This window comes from Tiliqua scincoides, chromosome 1, assembly GCF_035046505.1.
Source record: "Tiliqua scincoides isolate rTilSci1 chromosome 1, rTilSci1.hap2, whole genome shotgun sequence".
In the NCBI taxonomy this organism is placed as follows: Eukaryota; Metazoa; Chordata; class Lepidosauria; order Squamata; family Scincidae; genus Tiliqua; species Tiliqua scincoides.
In genome coordinates, this window is record NC_089821.1 from 62,881,114 (window position 1) to 62,901,541 (window position 20,428).

At 43.8% G+C, this 20,428-nt stretch overlaps 1 protein-coding gene across 2 annotated transcripts in view; it reads left to right on the forward strand.

Moving 5' to 3' along the window:
* The window catches only part of LOC136655588 (inner centromere protein-like), a 32,543-nt gene extending 15,261 nt beyond the window's left edge, over nucleotides 1-17,282 (forward strand). For both annotated transcript variants that reach the window (XM_066632161.1, XM_066632170.1), the window contains exons 13-19: nucleotides 5,011-5,131; nucleotides 5,697-5,783; nucleotides 7,722-7,816; nucleotides 8,176-8,257; nucleotides 11,489-11,593; nucleotides 15,772-15,931; nucleotides 16,983-17,282. In XM_066632161.1, the coding sequence (XP_066488258.1) occupies nucleotides 5,011-5,131; nucleotides 5,697-5,783; nucleotides 7,722-7,816; nucleotides 8,176-8,257; nucleotides 11,489-11,593; nucleotides 15,772-15,931; nucleotides 16,983-17,191 (859 nt within the window). In that variant the 3' untranslated portion in view covers nucleotides 17,192-17,282. The remainder of the gene's footprint in view (nucleotides 1-5,010; nucleotides 5,132-5,696; nucleotides 5,784-7,721; nucleotides 7,817-8,175; nucleotides 8,258-11,488; nucleotides 11,594-15,771; nucleotides 15,932-16,982) is intronic.
* The last annotated feature ends 3,146 nt before the right edge of the window (nucleotides 17,283-20,428 follow it).

The window sequence follows — 20,428 nt, forward strand, 5'->3', positions numbered from 1 at the left end:
ATCCTGGGGCATTCCGTGTACAAATGCTTTTATGCGAATGCCTGAAGTCTCCGAGCAAAGGTGGGAGAACTGGAATGTCTGGTGACAAGGGAAAATATTGACATAGTGGGCATAACGGAAACCTGGTGGAATGCGGAGAATCAGTGGGATACCGCAATCCCGGGCTATAAACTCTACAGGAGGGACAGGCAGGGGCGTGTTGGAGGTGGGGTGGCCGTTTATGTTAAGGAAGGGATAGAATCCAGCAAAGTAGAGATTGAAGGTGGGTCCGACTCCACCGTAGAATCTCTGTGGGTTAAATTACCAGGCTTGTGCAGCGATGTAATATTGGGGGCGTGCTATCGTCCTCCAGACCAGAAATCTGATGGGGACCTTGAAATGAGGAAACAGATCAGGGAGGTGACAAGGAGGGACAGGGTTGTAATCATGGGGGACTTCAATTATCCTCATATTGACTGGGTCAATTTGTGTTCTGGTCACGATAAGGAAACCGGATTTCTTGACATGCTAAATGACTGTGGCTTAGATCAGCTAGTCACGGAGCCCACCAGAGGACAGGTGACTCTGGATTTAATATTGTGCGGTACGCAGGACCTGGTTAGAGATGTAAACGTTATTGAGCCATTGGGGAACAGTGATCATGCTGCAATCCGTTTTGACGTGCATGTTGGGGGAAGAATACCAGGCAAATCTCTAACAAAAACCCTTGACTTCCGACGGGCGGACTTCCCTCAAATGAGGAGGCTGGTTAGAAGGAGGTTGAAAGGGAGGGTAAAAAGAGTCCAATCTCTCCAGAGTGCATGGAGGCTGCTTAAAACAACAGTAATAGAGGCCCAGCAAAGGTGTATACCGCAAAGAAAGAAGGGTTCCACTAAATCCAGGAGGGTGCCCGCATGGCTAACCAGCCAAGTTAGAGAGGCTGTGAAGGGCAAGGAAGCTTCCTTCTGTAAATGGAAGTCTTGCCCTAATGAGGAGAATAAAAAGGAACATAAACTGTGGCAAAAGAAATGTAAGAAGGTGATACTGGAGGCCAAGCGAGACTGAGGAACGCATGGCCAGCAACATTAAGGGGAATAATAAAAGCTTCTTCAAATATGTTAGAAGCAGGAAACCCGCCAGAGAAGCGGTTGGCCCTCTGGATGGTGAGGGAGGGAAAGGGGAGATAAAAGGAGACTTAGAGATTGCAGAGAAATTAAATGAGTTCTTTGCATCTGTCTTCATGGCAGAAGACCTCGGGCAGATACCACTGCCCGAACGGCCCCTCCTGACCGAGGAGTTAAGTCAGATAGAGGTTAAAAGAGAAGATGTTTCAGACCTCATTGATAAATTAAAGATCAATAAGTCACCGGGCCCTGATGGCATCCACCCAAGAGTTATTAAGGAATTGAAGAATGAAGTTGCAGACCTCTTGACTAAGGTATGCAACTTGTCCCTCAAAACGGCCATGGTGCCAGAAGATTGGAGGATAGCAAATGTGACGCCTATTTTTAAAAAGGGAAAGAGGGGGGACCCGGGAAAGTATAGGCCGGTCAGCCTAACATCCATACCGGGTAAGATGATGGAATGCCTCATCAAAGATAGGATCTCAAAACACATAGACGAACAGGCCTTGCTGAGGGAGAGTCAGCATGGCTTCTGTAAAGGTAAGTCTTGCCTCACCAACCTTATAGAATTCTTTGAAAAGGTCAACAGGCATGTGGATGCGGGAGAACCCGTGGACATTATATATCTGGACTTTCAGAAGGCGTTTGACACGGTCCCTCACCAAAGACTACTGAAAAAACTCCACAGTCAGGGAATTAGAGGACAGGTCCTCTCGTGGATTGAGAACTGGTTGGAGGCCAGGAAGCAGAGAGTGGGTGTCAATGGGCAATTTTCACAATGGAGAGAGGTGAAAAGCGGTGTGCCCCAAGGATCTGTCCTGGGACCGGTGCTTTTCAACCTCTTCATAAATGACCTGGAGACAGGGTTGAGCAGTGAAGTGGCTAAGTTTAAGACACCAAACTTTTCTGAGTGGTGAAGACCAGAAGTGATTGTGAGGAGCTCCAGAAGGATCTCTCCAGACTGGCAGAATGGGCAGCAAAATGGCAGATGCGCTTCAATGTCAGTAAGTGTAAAGTCATGCACATTGGGGCAAAAAATCAAAACTTTAGATATAGGCTGATGGGATCTGAGCTGTCTGTGACAGATCAGGAGAGAGATCTTGGGGTGGTGGTGGACAGGTCGATGAAAGTGTCGACCCAGTGTGCGGCGGCAGTGAAGAAGGCCAATTCTATGCTTGGGATCATTAGGAAGGGTATTGAGAACAAAACGGCTAGTATTATAATGCCGTTGTTCAAATCTATGGTAAGGCCACACCTGGAGTATTGTGTCCAGTTCTGGTTGCCGCATCTCAAAAAAGACATAGTGGAAATGGAAAAGGTGCAAAAGAGAGCGACTAAGATGATTACGGGGCTGGGGCACCTTCCTTATGAGGAAAGGCTACGACATCTGGGCCTCTTCAGCCTAGAAAAGAGACGCCTGAGGGGGGACGTGATTGAGACATACAAAATTATGCAGGGGATGGACAGAGTGGATAGGGAGATGCTCTTTACACTCTCACATATACCAGAACCAGGGGACATCCACTAAAATTGAGTGTTGGGCGGGTTAGGACAGACAAAAGAAAATATTTCTTTACTCAGCGTGTGGTCGGTCTGTGGAACTCCTTGCCACAGGATGTGGTGCTGGCGTCTAGCCTAGACGCCTTTAAAAAGGGATTGGACAAGTTTCTGGAGGAAAAATCCATTATGGAGTACAAGCCATGATGTGTATGCGCAACCTCCTGATTTTAGAAATGGGTTATGTCAAAATGCCAGATGCAAGGGAGGGCACCAGGATGAGGTCTCTTGTTATCTGGTGTGCTCCCTGGGGCATTTGGTGGGCCGCTGTGAGATACAGGAAGCTGGACTAGATGGGCCTATGGCCTGATCCAGTGGGGCTGTTCTTATGTTCTTATTGTTTTTGCCAATCATAAAAATAGGGGAAAAAACAGAATAGAAATCATAAAAATTGTAGTAAACAAAACATTTGTATTTGAACATGGGGAAAGCAGACTTTTCTCTTAATGAAATTAGCCCTTGGGCCACTATTTGCTCTTGTAGGGTGTTATGAATGACACACGGATCCCAGCAACACCTACAGCAGTGTATTGTTTGAGAGAATAACCTGTCCTCAAGCTCCAGCTAAGGACTGAAGAAGAAAAACCCACTTCCTGTTTTTGTTGCAAAACAGGAAGTGGGTTTTTTCTTTTCCAGCAGTTTGGAGCTGCTTGGAGGGATGCAGAGGGGGTTATAGGCTCCCTAGACCAGGGATCGGCAACCTTAGACATCCAAAGAGCCATTTGGACCCGTTTTCCGGAGAAAAGAAAACCTCAGGAGCCACAAAACCCTTTTGACATCTAAAATGAAGATAACACTGCATATATATATTTTTTTTACCTTTATGATCTGCTGCAAGCTCCCCTTCCTTTGCTAACCAGACAATATACTTATTGTCAAGATAGATATATCCTGACTGAGGGCCCAATCCTATCTAACTTTCCAGCACTGATGCAGCCCAGACGTAAGGAAACAAATGTTCCCATACCTTGAGGAGGCCTCTGTGACTGACTCCCCACTACAAGATGCAGTGCATGCCCCATTAGAATGGCTGCACCGACACTGGAAAACTGGATAGGATTGGGCCCTGAGACGGCACTCTGAGGCACACACAGGGTGACCAGATGTCAACAATAAAAGAGGACAAGTCACCCCAAAATGTAGGATATTGAAGAAGAATGTAGGACCACAAAATAAAAGCTAAAAACACTCATCTATATTGATTATATATTGATCAATATATAGATTATATATTTATTATATATTGTATTATTGATCTCATGTGCCTAATTTAAAATTACTTATTATTGAATTTAAAACTGTATTACATATAATTTATTAATTACAAGAGGGGATGCGTTGCCTGCTCACAGGGAAAAGCAGGACATTTAAGTTCTTTTCCAGGACATGGGGCTAAAAAATAGGACATGTCCTGGAAAAAGAGGACCTCTGGCCACCCTGGGCACACACTGGGACGGTGCATGCTAAGACGGCACCCTTGAATTTAGCACTCTTCATTTTCCCCAGGTCAACCCCCATCTTTCTTGCTCCTGAAAGAGCACCCCTTTCTAAGGCTCCCACAGTCCCATCTCTGCCCTCCTGCTCCCCATGGCACCCCAGAAAAGCAAGGTAAAGATGGAGTTACACAGGCAGCCCTTCCACAGCCTCCCTCTGGAATCCCACCCGCCTGCCGCCCCCACCCCTTGCCAGCCACACTCAGGGTGGCAGGAAGCCAGGAGGGGAGCCTCGCTGCTGTCAGCCACACTCACCATATGCACGATGCACAGCACATTACGGGAGCAGGCGAAGCCCCAGCACACCATCTTCCCAGGCAGGAGCGGCCAAGCCCCCCTTTCCCTCCCCCACAGCACAAAACAATCTCCCCCTCCGCCCAAGGGGAAAGCAGCAGCCACCCATCCTGCCCCTTTAAATCCTAGCCTGCAGGAGCCAGAGCAGCAGCCGCCCGTCCTGCCCCTTTAAATCCCAGCCTGCAGGAGCCAAAGCAGATGGCTGAAAGAGCTGCATGCGGCTCTAAAAACACATGTTGCCGATCCCAACCCTAGACTCTCCAGAGAGCCATAGCAACCCCCAGGTAAGTTTAAAAAACGCTTCCCTCCCCAACTCTAGCACTATCATCCCAGTCGCGTTGCTGTCAATTTCTGGATTGCAGCCAAAAAGGAATGGCCCTTTTCTAGTTTCCTGGTGGGTCGCAACCCACCAGTTTGGTAACCACTGCTGTAGACGGTTTGCATAGGTTTTAGAAAGCAGCCATTGCTGGCATGAAACAAACACACTTGTGTCTGCACGTACGTTCGAATATATTGATACGAAGTGTCTTCCATAAAGTAAATGGTCTTTGCGCATCCTGCAGAAAGCGTGAAGAACGATTAAGAAAAGCTCTGCAAGCTCGAGAGAGGGTAGAGCAGATGGAGGAAGAAAAGAAGAAGAGAATGGGACAAAAGATCTTTCAACATGAGGAAAGGATTGAGAAGGTAGAGGATACACTTCGTTTTCCTGCAAACTGTAGATTCTTTGTGTAAAGAACTATGAAAGAGAGACACATCCTCAGTTTTTTCTTCTCCCTGCTCATCCCAATGAGTTAAGTTAGGAGTTTAGCTCAGTGGTTCCGAAACTGGTGGGTTGCACCCCACCAGGGGAACTGGAAGCAGGGCATTCCCTCTTAAGGGGACTACCTTGCAGGGATGGCAGCAACATGATTGCCACGAAACCAGAAGTGGGTTCCAATAGCTATTTTTAATCATTCAGAGGCTTGGGAAGCCCTGCAGAGTTGTCCACAGGCTCCCCACACCTCCTAGGAAGCCGGTGCTGCTACAGGGAAGTATGAAAACCCCACTTTGTCCGCTGGCAGCAGTATGATTCTGGCACTCGTGTCACTGCCATTGCCTCTCCCCCGCAAAGACTTGTATGGTTCCCAACTTCTCTGTGGAATTTTGGAAACCACTGGTATAGCTCATTACAAGTACGAGTTGCAGTGTAACATTCTAAAGTGATGCTTGGTGGAGGACAAGCTGAAATTCTAAAGTATCTTTCACATAGGTACGAGAAGAAGAAAAGACAAAGAAAAAGCTATCTACTAAGAAAATGGGGGAGGCAGAAACTCGAAAACAAAAAGTTTTGCAAGTGGTAAGTGCTGTATTGAATTTGGTGTACAAGTATAAAAATGTGCCGAATCAAATAGAATTTTGGGTGTTCTACATGCAGGGGATAAAAAACAAAACGGGCACTTCCAGTTTTTGTGACAAAACCAGAAGTGCCAATTTTTCTTTTTTAGTTGTTTAGAGGCATGGGGAGCCCTGTGGAGGACTCCTTGGACCCCCTCAGGACACGCTTACCTCAGGTCTCAAACTCCTGAGTAGTTTGAAAACCAAGGGGATAAGGAGATTTTTCCCTTAGTCCTGAGTAAAGTCACAGCTATCCCTATGGGCTTCTTGGATCTGTGCCAGCTATATAGCTGGTGCAAATCCAGGGAGCCGTGTAGGGTTGCCCAACCTGGGAACAAGGGTTAGGATGTGGTGTGCTCCACTACTGCCGATCCTCCCTCCTTCCCGGGCCTGATCTTTCCCTGTTCGTCCCTCCCCTGCCTGCAAAACAACCCTTCCCCGCCTGCGCTATCCTGCCACCTTCTCCCACCCCCACACCACCTGGCATAAACTACCTGTGCTGGCTGGCGCAGGGTCAGGATCCAGCCCAGCTGACATGGCTCAAGCCTCCACGACAGCCCAGCCAGCTCTCAAGCAAATGCAATCACAGGGAGCAGTGGGAATATAAGCAGCTAATAGTAATGGCAGTATATATGGCTTCTTTTTGTATTAGCCCATCAGAGTGCCTTTGCATGTAAGTTTCATGAATTTGTGTGACTGAGGTTTCCTCCATATCTTGATGGCTAGGATCTCAGATTGTATCTCACCCCTTGCTGCCCTTTTGCTTGGAACTACAGGTCCAGCCTATTTATACACGTATTTTTATTATACGGATTTGACTCAGTATGCATGGCGACTGCAAATGAGAAGGAATGTCCTGATCCCTGGAGAAGGGGAAAAATGCACCCATTTAAAATCAGTTTTAAAAACTGAACAGTCCTTTAACAATAGTCTCCTTGATGAGAGAGGGCAGCTCGCTGACAATCCATCAGTCCTTCTCTCTCCAGCGGACCCCTCCCTTCCCCCTGAGCATGTGAAAGAAAGGTGATAATTTGCATTGGTGAAGGGAGGGGCTAAATGAAGCCTATTTCTAAGCTCTTGACTGATTGATTGTCTTCTTAATGACTCTTATCTTACATCGCAAAGGTCATCAAGGCTGTTTTTAAATCAAAGAAACTTTTTTTTAAAAAATTGATTTGCTATAGTGCATTTTTTTGTCATCCACATGAGTGCTTGGAACCCATGCGGATAATGAGGCTCAACCTACACCTTAATTCTCTTTCCCTACTTAATTAAACTTAAATACATGTAACTAAAATATTACATACATTTTTCTCTTATTGCCCTGCTTCTGTCCGCTCCTTTCTGATGTCTTCCTTTTTGTATCCCGGTAGTAAACTCTTCAGGGCAGGGGCCTCTCATTCCACTCTAGGTAAGGTGCCATGCAAATTGATGAGGCTATATCAATAATACACTTGGCATCTTCTAGTTTGGGCATTACCTTCTAAGTGCAGTGAGAAGCGGTTTCTCACATTCTGATTGTAATGCCACTGTATATAGGGGTGAAATTAGAAAAGTATTGTCTGCAAATCTCAGTTTGTTTTTGGAATGTTATGTACCTGTCATTAAAACACCTCTTTATGCATTTCCCCCAAATGTTTATAACGTGCATACAGTTCCTCTTGCTGCTGGAAACAATATTCAAGTATTGTAAAATGCACCAAGTAAGACAGTTCTGTGTATTATGATTGGTTTAATACTAGTATTTCCAGCAGCAGACATAGCTGCATTTGAAAATCCTGACAACTGCATGCATAAGAAGCAGCTAAGTATGGTGGAGGAGACTTGTCCTCACTGCTCTGCAAATGTTTGGTGTTTTTCTTCACTTTTGGTGGGTGGTGATTTAGACATCTTGTTTCAGGAAGAAGAAAAACAAGAGCAACCAGAAAAGTGGAAGACAGTTGGAGAGATTAAGAAAATGCTAGAGCACAATAGTGTAAAACAAGAAAAAGAATGGTGAGGCCTTCGCTCCCTAACTTACAAGGATTGGTGAGCTTTAAATATAAATGTACTGTGAGCAAATTGGAGGCTGGGATATTTGAGGGAAAAGAGATGGATGAAGCACTGTCGGCTTCCCAAACTAAGAATTGCTGAATGGAAGACCCTGGTGTATGAGGTTTTGTTTTCTACTAGTTTGGGTATTATAAACTTTCCAGGGGCGCTCAGTGATACTGGGAGGCAGATGCTTAAGTCTGCAATCCTAAACATACGCATGAGGAAGTAGCTACACTGGACATGGTGGACATTACTTTGAAGTAAAAATGCATGCACATCATGTTGCATGTGTGTTTTGGCTTAACTTTCCTTTCCTTCAGGGCCCGTGGACAGAAGGACAAAGAGAAATGGGTGAAACCCGTGGAGTTGGCAATGGTTACAGAAGAAGAGGAAGATCTGAAGGTGTGGTAAGAGTTTTGGAAAACCTTGAAGGTGTGGGTGCATTGGAAGTAGTATTCTGGCAAATGTGTGAGCAAATACTTGGCTCTTACAGATGCAATTTCAACATAAGACACCAATGTATTCCCTATACTGTTGGAAGGGAATACAGAAATTAGTTTTTTTTTTTGACTGATACAATCCTAGCTGCATGTTTTTTAAACAGGGGTTATGTACATCCACTTGTTAAGCCTCACTGTCAAACTTGCATTTAGTGTACCCATCCTGAAAATATAACCTGAACTGCAAATTTGCACAGGTACTTTCTCAGTTTCACAGTTCCTTGGAAAAGGAAACTTTGTGGACTCACTGGTAGAAGCAGTTTAATATAGTTCTTAGAATCAGAACAACATGCCAAAGGTCCATCTATTCCAGCTTCCTGTATCTCACAGTGGCCCACCAGATGCCTCAGAGAGCACACAAAACAACAGGGGACCTGCATCCTGGTGCCACTACCTTGCATATGGCATTTTGAGGTACGCTACTTCTAAAATTCAGAGGTGGCACGTACCCATCATGGCTTGTAACCTGTAATGGACTTTTCCTCCAGAAACTTGTCCAATCCCCTCTTAAAGGCATCTAGGCAAGATGCCATCACCACATCCTGTGGCAAGGAGTTCCACAGACTAATTACACTCTGAGTAAAGAAATATTTTCTTTTGTCCGTCCTAATTCAATACTCAATTTTAGTGGATGTCCCCTGGTTCTGGTGTTGTGTGAGAGGGGAAGAAAGCATCCCTCTATCCATCCCCTGCATCATTTTGTCTCAATCATGTCCCCTCAGGCACTTTTGCTGTAAATGCTGCAGCCTTTCTTGTAAGGGAGATGCCCCAGCCCAATAATCATTTTCGTTGCTCTCTTCTGTACTTTCTACATTTTCCATTCTCTTTTTTTGAGATGCAGCAACCAGAATTGGACAGAATACATCAGGTGTGGCCTTACCATCAGTTTGTACACTGTCATAATTTTGACTGTTTTATTCTCAATACCTTTTCTAATGATCCCAAGCATGGAATTGGCCTTCTTGTACTGCTGCTGTACATCAGGTCACCGCTTCCATGAAGCTGTCCACTAGCATCCCAAGATCTCCTGATTTGTCAGTCTTCTCAGAACTCATTAGCTGATATATGAAGATTTGATTTTTTTTGCTCTAATTTTGCACCAGATTAGACATGCTTATGGGACACATCTTCTGGTTTGTGTGTTTTCTTATTTAAAGTAAATGACAGATGAGGGATCTATAATGATGCAAGATAGGCTGAAGCCACTGTAGGAGGTGGGGGGGGGGAGGTTAGTAGTCTGCTCCAGTTAGTTCCAGTCCCAAATGACACCCCCACTTGCTGTGTTTAATGGGAGAGGGAGGCTTCCAACTGAACCTTCTTTAAAAATTAAAAATAAAGGGAGGGGTTGTTACAAATGTCTCCTTTTTTCCAAACCCATAATTACAGCCCCACTAAATCAGGACATAGGCCCATCTAGTCCAGTTTCCTGTATCTAACAGTGGCCCACCAAATGCCACAGGTTGCACACAAGACAACAAGAGACCTGTATCCTGGTACCCTCCCTTGCATCTGGCATTCTGACATAGTCCATTTCTAAAATCAGGAGGTTGCACATACACATCATGGCTTGTAACCCGTGATGGACTTTTCCTCCAGAAATTTGTCCAATCCCCTTTTAAAGGCTTCTAGGCCAGATGCCAACATCACAGCCAGTGGTAAGGAGTTCCACAGACTAACTACATGCTGAGTACAGAATTATTTTCTTTTGTCTGTCCTAATTCTCCCAACCCTCACTTTTAGTGGATGTCCCCTGGTTCTAGTGTTGTGTGAGGGGAAAAGAGGATCTCTCTATCCACTCTATCCTTCCCATGTATAATTTTGTATGTCTCAATCATGTCTCCCCTCGCACGTCTTTTTTCCAGACTGAAGAAGCCCAAACGCTGTAGCCTTTCCTCATAAGGAAGATGCCCCAGCCCAGTAATCTTTTTAGTTGCTCTCTTTTGCACCTTTTCCATTTCCACTCTGTTCTTTTTGAGATGTGGCAATCAGAACTGGACGCAATACTCCAGGTGCGACCTTACTATCTATTTGTACATTATAATATTACCATTTTATTCTCAATACCTTTTCTAATTATCCCTAGCATAGAATTGACCTTCACCCACCGCCGTACAGTGGGCCAACACTTTGATTGAGCTGTCCACCACCACCCCAAGATTCCTCTCCTATTCAGTCTCTGACACCTCAGAACCCATTAGCCTATATGTGAAGTTTTGATTTTTTGCCCCAATGTGCTTGACTTTATACTTACTTTGAAATGCATCTGCCATTTTACTGCCCATTCTAGTTGGAGAGATCCTTCTGGAGCTCTTCAGTCTCTTCTGGTCTTCACCACTTGGAAAAGTTTTCTGTCTGCAAACTTAGCCACCTTGCTGCTCAACCCTGTTTCCAGGTCAATTATGAACAGGTTGAAAAGCATCGGTCCCAGGACAGATTCTTGGGGCACTCCACTTTCCACCTCTCTCCATTGTGAAAATTGCCCATTGGCACATGCTCTCTGCTTCCTGGTCCTCTACCAGTTCCATGAAAGGACCTGCCCTCTAATTCCCTGACTGTGGAGTTTCCTCAGCAGTCTTTGGTGAGGGACAATGTCAAATGCCTTCTGAAAGTCCAGATATCTAATATCCACAGGTTCTTCTGTATCCACATGCCTGTTGACCTTTTCAAAGAGTTCTAAAAGGTTCATGAGGCAAGACAGAAGCCATGGTGATTCTCCTTCAGCAAGGCTTGTTCATCTGTATGTTTTAAGATTCTATCTTTGATGTGGCATTCTGCCATCTTACCTGGAATAGAACTTAGGATGACTGGCCTATATTTTCCTGGGTCCCCTCTCCTTCCCTTTTTAAAGATCAGTGTGACATTTGTTATCCTCCAGTCCTCTGGCACCATGGCTGTTTTAAGGGACAAGTTGCATATTTTAGTCAAGAGATCTGCAACTGCAGTCTAACTGCATTTTGGTTTCTGGCTGGCATTTCAGGGAGGTAGGCAGGAGTTGAACTACAGTATACTTACTGACAAAATAGCTGTTTGAGTGGAAAAATATTCAACCCAGAGAACAAAGCAGATAAAGCAGATTGAATGGTAATGAGAATCCGTGTAGAAAGAGCAGCTGAAAACCTCCTCTTGCTCATAGGAAGACAAGAGGCCTGGCCATCTGAAAGTGCCACAGCAAGAAAAAAGGATCAAAGAAGCGAGCACAGTTCCTTCTGCTGGTAAATGGCTGAATATCACTGCTCAGGTGAGTCCTTTGTTTCTCTGTCATCTCCAGTGAGATGAGAACTCAGCCAGCTGGATGATGCCATTAGACTGCATACAGGCTGTAAATAGGAATTGGTTCCCGTGCTTAACGTGGTGTTTTTCCAAGAGACAGGAATTCTCCTCTAAACACACTGAAAGAAATTCCTATAGCCATGGATTCTGAAGGTTTCCCAGCTCTGTCAAACTGTCACATGAGAGCATGGTAGCATGATGAATGAAATGAATGACTCTTGCTTTAAAGGAGACCTGGCTTCTTCAGAACTGCAGAACCAGCTCAAGAAGGACCTAAAGAAGAGACTTCCTATGGGAGGAGGTTTGGGGTAATAGTATTTCACCCTGCCACCTGTGCTGCTGGTACAAGCTTAGTGCAATGGGCTGTGTTCAAGAGGAGGATATTGGGTTGGCACAATCCCTGTGTGGCTTGAGAATGTTAGTTGTTCAACACACTTGTCCTTGTATCTCACAAAAGTATCAGGCTTGGTGGAAGGCACAGTTGTCTGACAGTGGTCTCGGCTAATTAGTGGGAGCCTATCATGTAATATCAGAGCTGCCTGATACAAAGCAAGCAACACATTGGCGCAAACTTGAATGCAGTACCATCCTTCATTCAACTGTAACATCGCAATGTGTGTGGGGAGCAGGGAATTACTTTTATGAAAGCTTCCCCCTGCCGAAATCTGCATATTACTATGTCATTGTGTGTATGATATCTGACAATGCTCCATTCACACATAGTAGGATAATGAATGTGCAAAATATGTTTGGAAAAAGTGGTCTAAATCTAGCAGAGTCATGTAGGAAGGGAAGACCCTTTTCCCAATTACTCCCCTCTAACCTCTGCTGGTTTGTTGCTAATAATAAAACAGGAGCAGGGGCAGTAAAAAGAGTTCAAAGACAAATACTTTACTTACAGTTCATAAAGATGTATGCCTCTATTGCCTGGACAGGTCTTAGACTTGGAATAGGGAATCCTTGAGCTGTTTCTGTGAGTGCATGACACATTGCATGGTAGACTATGTGGTTGGTCAGATCTCTTGGAGAGGTATTGCATCTTAGGAGATCAGGAGGAAGGAGGGAGAGAGGAAAGAAACCAGGCAGGGTTACAACTCCACAGATCAGACAAGACAGGTAGCCTCTGAGTCATCTGCCTTCTGAGCAATACATTGCCCACCTGCCCTCCTGCAGGTGGCAGTCTACCTGCTTTCCAACAATATGTGCATCACCCTGCATGTTAAAATTAAATTATGTTAAGGTGGCTTAAAGTTTTAGTTGTCTGACGCTTAGTGGCAGTCATAGTTGAGTCTGTTATTACTATTTTAATTCTGTTAATCTGTGTGCGACCCATATACATCATTTTGATCAAAATTGTAGTATGAATCTACTATTGTAGGTACAGTGGAAAGCTGAAGGTTGAAAAGGTTAAATCAGCATTTCTCAAACTGGGTTGTGACCCGATGTGCAATGGGTTGCAAACCCATATGCTGGGCTGCGATGCAGTGCTCCCTGTAGCACCGCAGTGCCTTCTTAGGAGCCCCCCCGGAGGCTGCTCTTAAGTTGTGCTCAGCCTGCAACCCACTCCATTAGCCTTTGTGGACCCCAGAATGCCCCACGGAAGGGACTGGAAGCAATTTCCGATTTGCAGTTGCAACTTTAGTTGAACCAGAAGTCACTTCCACAGGGCATTCTGGGGCCCACAGAAGCCAATGGAGTGGATTGTGGGCCCAGCAGGATCTAGAAGCATCTTCCGGGGCTTACAGGAAGGCACTGATGGTGCTATAGGGAGCATCACATCACAACCCACTGCAGAGGACAAGATGGGTCACAGCACTAAGTAGTTTGGAAACTCCTGGGTTAAACTAAAGGGGTGAAAAGGAGAATATATCTCCTTTCATTTCCCCCCCCCCCCGCCTATTAAGTTAGGCAGCTTCTTGAAAGGCATAAGTCTTGTTGCTGAAGTAATTACCTGACATTCAGTGAGACTTGCTTCTGACATACATAGGAGTATAATGAGAAAGGAAAAATAGATTGGGTTGCAGCCTCTTCTGTCACCTATTCCACCCAAACAATGGAAAGGAAAGAAGTTGCAAAAATGTAGAGAACATTTTCCGTTCCCTAAGAAAATGGCTGGTGACATATTTGGGAGGTGTTGGATAGGAAATAAGGATTACAACAAAGGCTCAGTTCAGCACCCTTAATGAGTCTAGCAAGTGAATAAGTAGGCTCTTCTCCCATTGAAAGAAGATATTTATCTGGGCATGCATGGCCCTGAACTGTGCTACTGCAAACAGGAGTTCTGACTGATGCACATCTGGTGTGCAGTTGAAATATGTGAGATGTTCCTTGACCATCCCACTGTTTGCCCCATCAGGACTGGACCAAGATATTTAGACAAAGCTGAATGCCTGTCTTGTCACCTAGGTTGATTGGCATTGGCTGTTCAGTGAATATGGGACATCCTTTTTCATTACATACTCTTTATACTTAAAGATTTTTCCAGCCTAGAAGGGTTTGTGGGGTTTCCACAATTTGAAATTAAAAAACTTTCAGAAAATAACCAGCAGCAAGTTGAAATAAATAGCAAGAGTGGCTTAATTAGAATCTGCCTGCTAGGATCTTGCTGCTAGTTTAAAAACTAGATGTGGTTTTTAGGCAAGTCTGAACACCTAACTTAATTACAAGGGTAACTGATCAGTGTCTGACGTCAAATGCAGTTTGGGTACTGAAAAAGGAGTCTTGCAAATGCCACTATGGACACAAGATTTGGGAAGTATTTATCCCTATATTTCCTTGTCTTAGACCAACATTCATAACATCAACACAAGAAATAAATGTCCTTCTCACATGTAGGACAATGATTGATTACTGATAGCTGGCAAAGATGAGGTTAACATTTTTTGGGAGGGGGTCAATACTATAAGATCCTTGCCATGAGCTAAACACATGGCCTGCTATTCTGGTGATTAAGCTCCTTCATCACAGGATGCATCAGCCTTACTTGCCAATCCTAGTAGAGCTGACACGATTCCACGTTGGGTGAACAGGAAGTGGACAGCAGAGGACTTCTGCTAATGGTCTCACTGTTGCTTCCAGCAAGAACAAGTCTAGGTTCTTGCTGCTTACTTCCTGTTTCAAAGGGAAGGAAGGAAAAATCTTCTGTTTGTAAAGCATTTGCGAAGAGGTTGAGTCACAAGCGCAATGGGGGGGGGGTTTGAGAACTGTGGATAAGTGAAACTACAGATGTGGGGCCCAGGGATATGGGGGAAACCTGACTTTTGTTTTGAATAAAATCCTTCTTTATACCACGTTTGAAGCCAGGGCGGAGCTTTGCCTACATCCTAAAAAGGATATGGAGCCAGCAACATACCAAGGACATTGAACTGTGGTTTGGTATTGAGGACCCTGCTGAGACCCCACTCGTATTGCTTTAAAAAAAACCATATCTGATGGTGGCATACAGATATACCCCAATATTTGAGAACTTCAAGATGTGATTGGTGAAACAAGGGAGTTGGGTTTTAAAATTTCCTGATCATTACCTGCTTCATTGCAGTCTATTGTGAAGGAAGCTGCAATGTGCGTAGTTGAATACCTTGTCAGCATTCTCCTGCCTCTCTACAGTCCTTTATTTTGTGGTGTTGTGTCAGCATGTTGGAACAAGCTCCACTCAGATACATAATCTAATTAGCTGTTTTCACATCTATGTAGTCATTTTTGTTCTGTCTTGAAGTAGCCTCTCCCAGATGATATACTTGGGTGGACAAACAAGCTGCCTTTACAAGCACCCTTCTCTTCTAGATTTCACAAACTTATCATGCCCAGCTGGTTCTTCTGGGTTTCATGACTCATGATCACCCATCTCTCTCTATCTATGTACTTTGCAGAGGATATAGTTTTTGTTCTATACTGCTGATACAGAACTTCAAGTTTGCTCAAGCATTTGTTTTCCTTTTTTAAATACTTCCAATATGGGAATTGCACTAGGGATAGTACTGAACTTGGAAAATAAGCATTTTTCTTATGCAAGGACCTGGAATTCACACGAAGACAGCCCCAGATATAGGTTTTACAAGTGCAAGCACTTTTGCCAAATAGTCACTGTTGTCAAACTACAGATGTAGCATTAGCTGTGCATTAAGTATTCTGTCTGCATTATTTCAGAAATCTGCTGTTGGCAGCCCTAGCAAAATGAACCCCCAAATTTTGAGAAATTCCAAGGTCCTCAAGGTCAATCCCAATGACTATGGAATGGATTTGAATAGTGATGACTCTACTGATGATGAAAGCCAGCCCCGCAAACCCATCCCTTTTTGGGCCAGTGGTATGTGTAAATCTCTTTACCCGTTGCAAAATGGTAAATCTGAAATTAAAGGGGTCCTGCTTGACACTTGATGGTCTCTACAGATTTCTTAGTCTTTATACAGAAGCTCCAAGTGTCCTGAACATACTGCAGTACCAACTGGTAGTTCTTGAGCTGAAGCCTAATATTAGGGGGTCAATCAGCACCACATTATTTACTCTTATGGTGGGCCACAGCAAGCCAGTTGTGGAAAAATTAATATATACATTTTGTATATAACTAAGAATTTGCACAATAGGAGAAAAATATTTGCAGTTGTGGAGCTGCTTGCTGTTTCTCAGCTGGGCGCTCTGCTAGGCGGTTCAGCAGTTGCTTCAGTAGGAGGAAGAAAGTGAGTGGTTGCAACGGGGTGGGGGGAGAAGAGGAAGGAATGGGAAAGGACAGCACATAATTATAATGCCACTGAGCTCAGCAGCTGAGTGGTCAAAATGTGTTGGTGGGCCAGATGTGGTCACCAGGGTGTAGTTTGGGGCCCCTTTCCTTCATAGAGTCAATCTATACTTCCTTGGAAAAGAAGTAGAAAAGAACGCATCAAGGAGTCTAGGCTCTCCTATGTCTGTAACCACATAACTTAAACAGAGCCAGTGGCATATTCAGTAGAAGAAAATGAATAGGGAAAAATTAATCCTAGTTCTTTGCTGTTTGGTTGCTGTCTGGGGAAACCATATTAAACTATTTGCTGTGTAGTGTTCTCCCCCTCCCATGACCATTTGGCAAACTTACTTTCTTTGGTTTTTGTACTTGCCTGCCTCTAAATGACTTGTAGAAATGAAGGTTAGGGGCTGGGAAGTGCTTGAGTACTTATGTGGTGGAGGCCATTCAGTAATGACATCTGGTAAAAACCATACCTAAATTTTATTAAATGTCACAACTGAATTAACTGCTGATTGAAGCCTGGTTCCATGAGCAGATTTCCACATTCTTTCCCCACGCAAAAGCACTTGAATTGTCTAAGTGGTGATGTGTTGCTTGAAGAAATTACTCACAGTGTGATAACTATTACTTCCTTCAGGGCTTCAACTTAATGAAGCTGTCACATACCAATACTACAATCCTCCAGACATCAACAAGTTCTTTGGACAAATCTTGAGCCCTAAACTAGAGGACATTTTCTACAAAAGTAAGCCAAGATATTTCAAGCGCACAAGTTCAGCTGTTTGGCAATCCCCACCTCTTCCAAAAACAGTGTTGCGTACATCCAACAGCATGAAAAAATATTGAGGCTGGATAGGGGACCTTATCACTGCCATTGTTTTGTTTGTCTTTTTATGTAGACATCTGTAAACATTTTAATACTTCATGTCTCATGCAATAAAGGTTTAAAAGTTGAAACTGTTCAGACTTTTAACTAGGGCAACTTTGCCATGTGTATTTTTGTTCAAGGAGTTTGAGTCTTTCCATAGAAAAGGTTGAGTGGTCTGTATTATGACTGGATTTATCTTTTCCATTGATGCCATCTGGTACTCTAATACTGTCATACTTGAAGTCTGCTTGCTGCGCAGGGAAATGTGGAAGCCTCTAAGCAGCCAAAGAGCAGTTAATAAAAATTCTTAGCTAGCTTCACTGAGCAAGGAGACAAATCGCCAAGAATAATCTGAATTTAAACCTTGCTGCCTTCATTTTCTTATGTAGTGTCAGGCTGAAAAAATTGGTATCTGCATGTTTCCCTGGAGCAAATAACAGCCGGGGGGGGGGGTGTTACAGAGGCATCACAAGGGTTTGCACCACCCAGTACAAGAGCTCATTGTGTCACCCCCATGATGGACCTTCTCCTTGATAGAATAAGAAACCCAGTGGGACTCTGATAGAAGTACCCACTTACTGAAGAGCTGGAGATTCATTCAGATTACATGACATATATAGGGAAAGTTTTTTCTGATTTATTTTCCATCCACTTGAAGTCCTCATAACTATAATTTTTGACACCCATTTCCCATTTCTTCTATTGTTTAAACTTAAACTTTCTGTTTTAACCCCTAGACTGCCAGCTCATAGAAACGTTCAGTGGATTTTCACATCTTTTCACTCTGCAGATGCTACTGTGAGGGATCATAATAATACTTGTGTCTCACAACCAAGATCTGAAGCCATAGCTTGAAGCTGGTTCACAAGTTTCTGCTAATGTGATTTCCCATCATATCTGAATTCAGACCATTAACAAACTAAGGGCTCAATCTTATCCAACATTCCACTGCTGATGCATCTGTGCCAATGGAATGTGCACTGCATCCTGCAGTTGGGGGGGGGGAAGAGTCACAGATGCCTCCTCAAGGTAAAGGAATATTTGTCCCCATACTTCAGAGTTACATTGTGGCTGCATTGGTCCTGGAAAGTTGGATAGGTTTGGATCTTAAAGTTTGGGTTCTTGCTGTGCCTCAGGAGCTTGCTGCACTAGTGAAAGAGGAGTGAACTTATTAAGCCAAATTCTATGTGGAGAATTTGTATATGAATACACATCATATGTGTGCATGATGACTTGTTAATACTTAGAATCACCTTCAACATCTGTAAACATGATCTGTTCCAACTCTAGTGCTTTTATCTGCATAAATTGTCAAGAGGCTCAAATACAATTTGCATTTAATCTGTATTATGACTACAGTTATGTTAGAGCTGACAGAATGTGGTTCTTTTTTGCCACTTCCACACTTCCTAGTGCCTAACTAAAGTGGCAGATCTTGATTTTTTTTTTCTAATACCATGATTTAGGAAAGAAATTCCCCAATCTAACTTCCCACCTTTGGTGATGGTTCTTCCTTTTTAACTCGCTGCACCTTAAGCCAGAGGTCTCCAAACCCTGGCCCAGGAGCCAGATGCGGCCTGCAGCAAGCCTCTTTCCAGCCCATGGCCAACTCCTTGTCCCCTGCAAGCCTCTGGCCCACTCAACTGAACATGAGCAGAATGGTGCTCTGATTGTGTCTGGAGGGTGTTCTGAGGGCCAGAGAGGTTGAATGAATGAGCCCATTCATTTATTCATTCATCTATGTTCCATCTCTTATTTATTTAAATTCTTTTTCTGACCCTCCACACCATGCCAGATATTTGATGCGGCCCTCTGGCCAAAAAGTTTGGAGACCCCTGCCTTAAGCCATTGCTAGAAGTGTTCTTAAATTTTTTTTGCAGATTTTGTTTTTCCCCCAGGAGGAAAAATGCAGAAAGCGGTGTTGTGTTTGAATTCCATGGGCACATTTTAATAAATTATTATACTTTTAAAGCTATTCATACTAGGAAGGTGATATAGATGGTATAGCGTCAGCAGATGCAGCCATGGTGATTACCCATGCGCGCGCACCCATCCAGCCCAACCAGCCTACAGTGACCAACATGTACAGGTGTCTTTATTTTTCTTACAGATTTTGGGTTGTGTTTTCACAAAAATGAGAAGTGCAGAAAGTAGTGTTTTTATTTCATTATCACTAAAAAAGCACACCTCTAGCCATACAATAGACTTATTTATCAAATGTTGTGGAGGCAGCCAGGTTTTGTCAAGTTTACCCTGCTCTGCTTAGTAATGGTTGCACGAAGCCCCAATGTATTTCAGCAGTATTTAAGCAATGCCTGTCTTCCAGAAGGATTTGAACCACTGTTGGAAAGAAGGTCTGCTTAGGGTTCTACTCAATTTGTCCAAGGCTCTTTAGGGGAAAAAAGCAAACTTTTCCACCACACCATTTGCAGCAGAGGTGGAAACAGTTGTTCTAACAGCCATGGTCAGCTAAAGAATGATTTTACAGTTTACCCATGAACTGAAAAGGGGTGTGAGTATGCTAATCTCCTACAGCAGCTGCTTTTCTGAATTTCTTAGAGGGTAATGTGATTTCTTCACCCTGCAGTCACTTGGTAAATTGTGCTCACTGAGCATACAGCCTTTGCTTTCTCCAGCTACGCTCTCCTGGGCTTCTTCTGGTGATGAAGATGAAACATCCTGGTGTTTGTTTTCCATGCAGCGATCACCTTGGTGACCGTGGTAGCAAAATGGTAATTATACCTGTCATCTCAATTATGCATTGAATGACTAAAATCTCCTGATAAGAATGAAGTCTGTCAATACCTACCTGATATTTGATACATACTGACATATTAAGCAACATGAATGAAAATGTACATTAAGGAACCACTCAGACTTAATACTCTGCTACCTTGCCTAAAAGCTGTCTCTCTCACTACAGCTTGGTCACTTAAATATCTACAGTGAGTCTCTACTCTGAATTATGACATGAAAGCCAGTATGATGACAGGTCCTATCTTAAGACAGAATAGTACTTTTCAAATCCTGTATGTATAAATTGCTGGGCAGTCTAGTACTAGTTTTGCTCAATTTGGAGTTCCCCTGCACTCAATTTCAGCTAACGGGCTCCAGTTTTTCCCTAAACTCTCTAGGTTTGCATAGACTATGGATCTCAGTATCTTACCTCCATCCCATTACTCTTCCCCCCCTCCTCAAATGTGAAGCAGAATGTG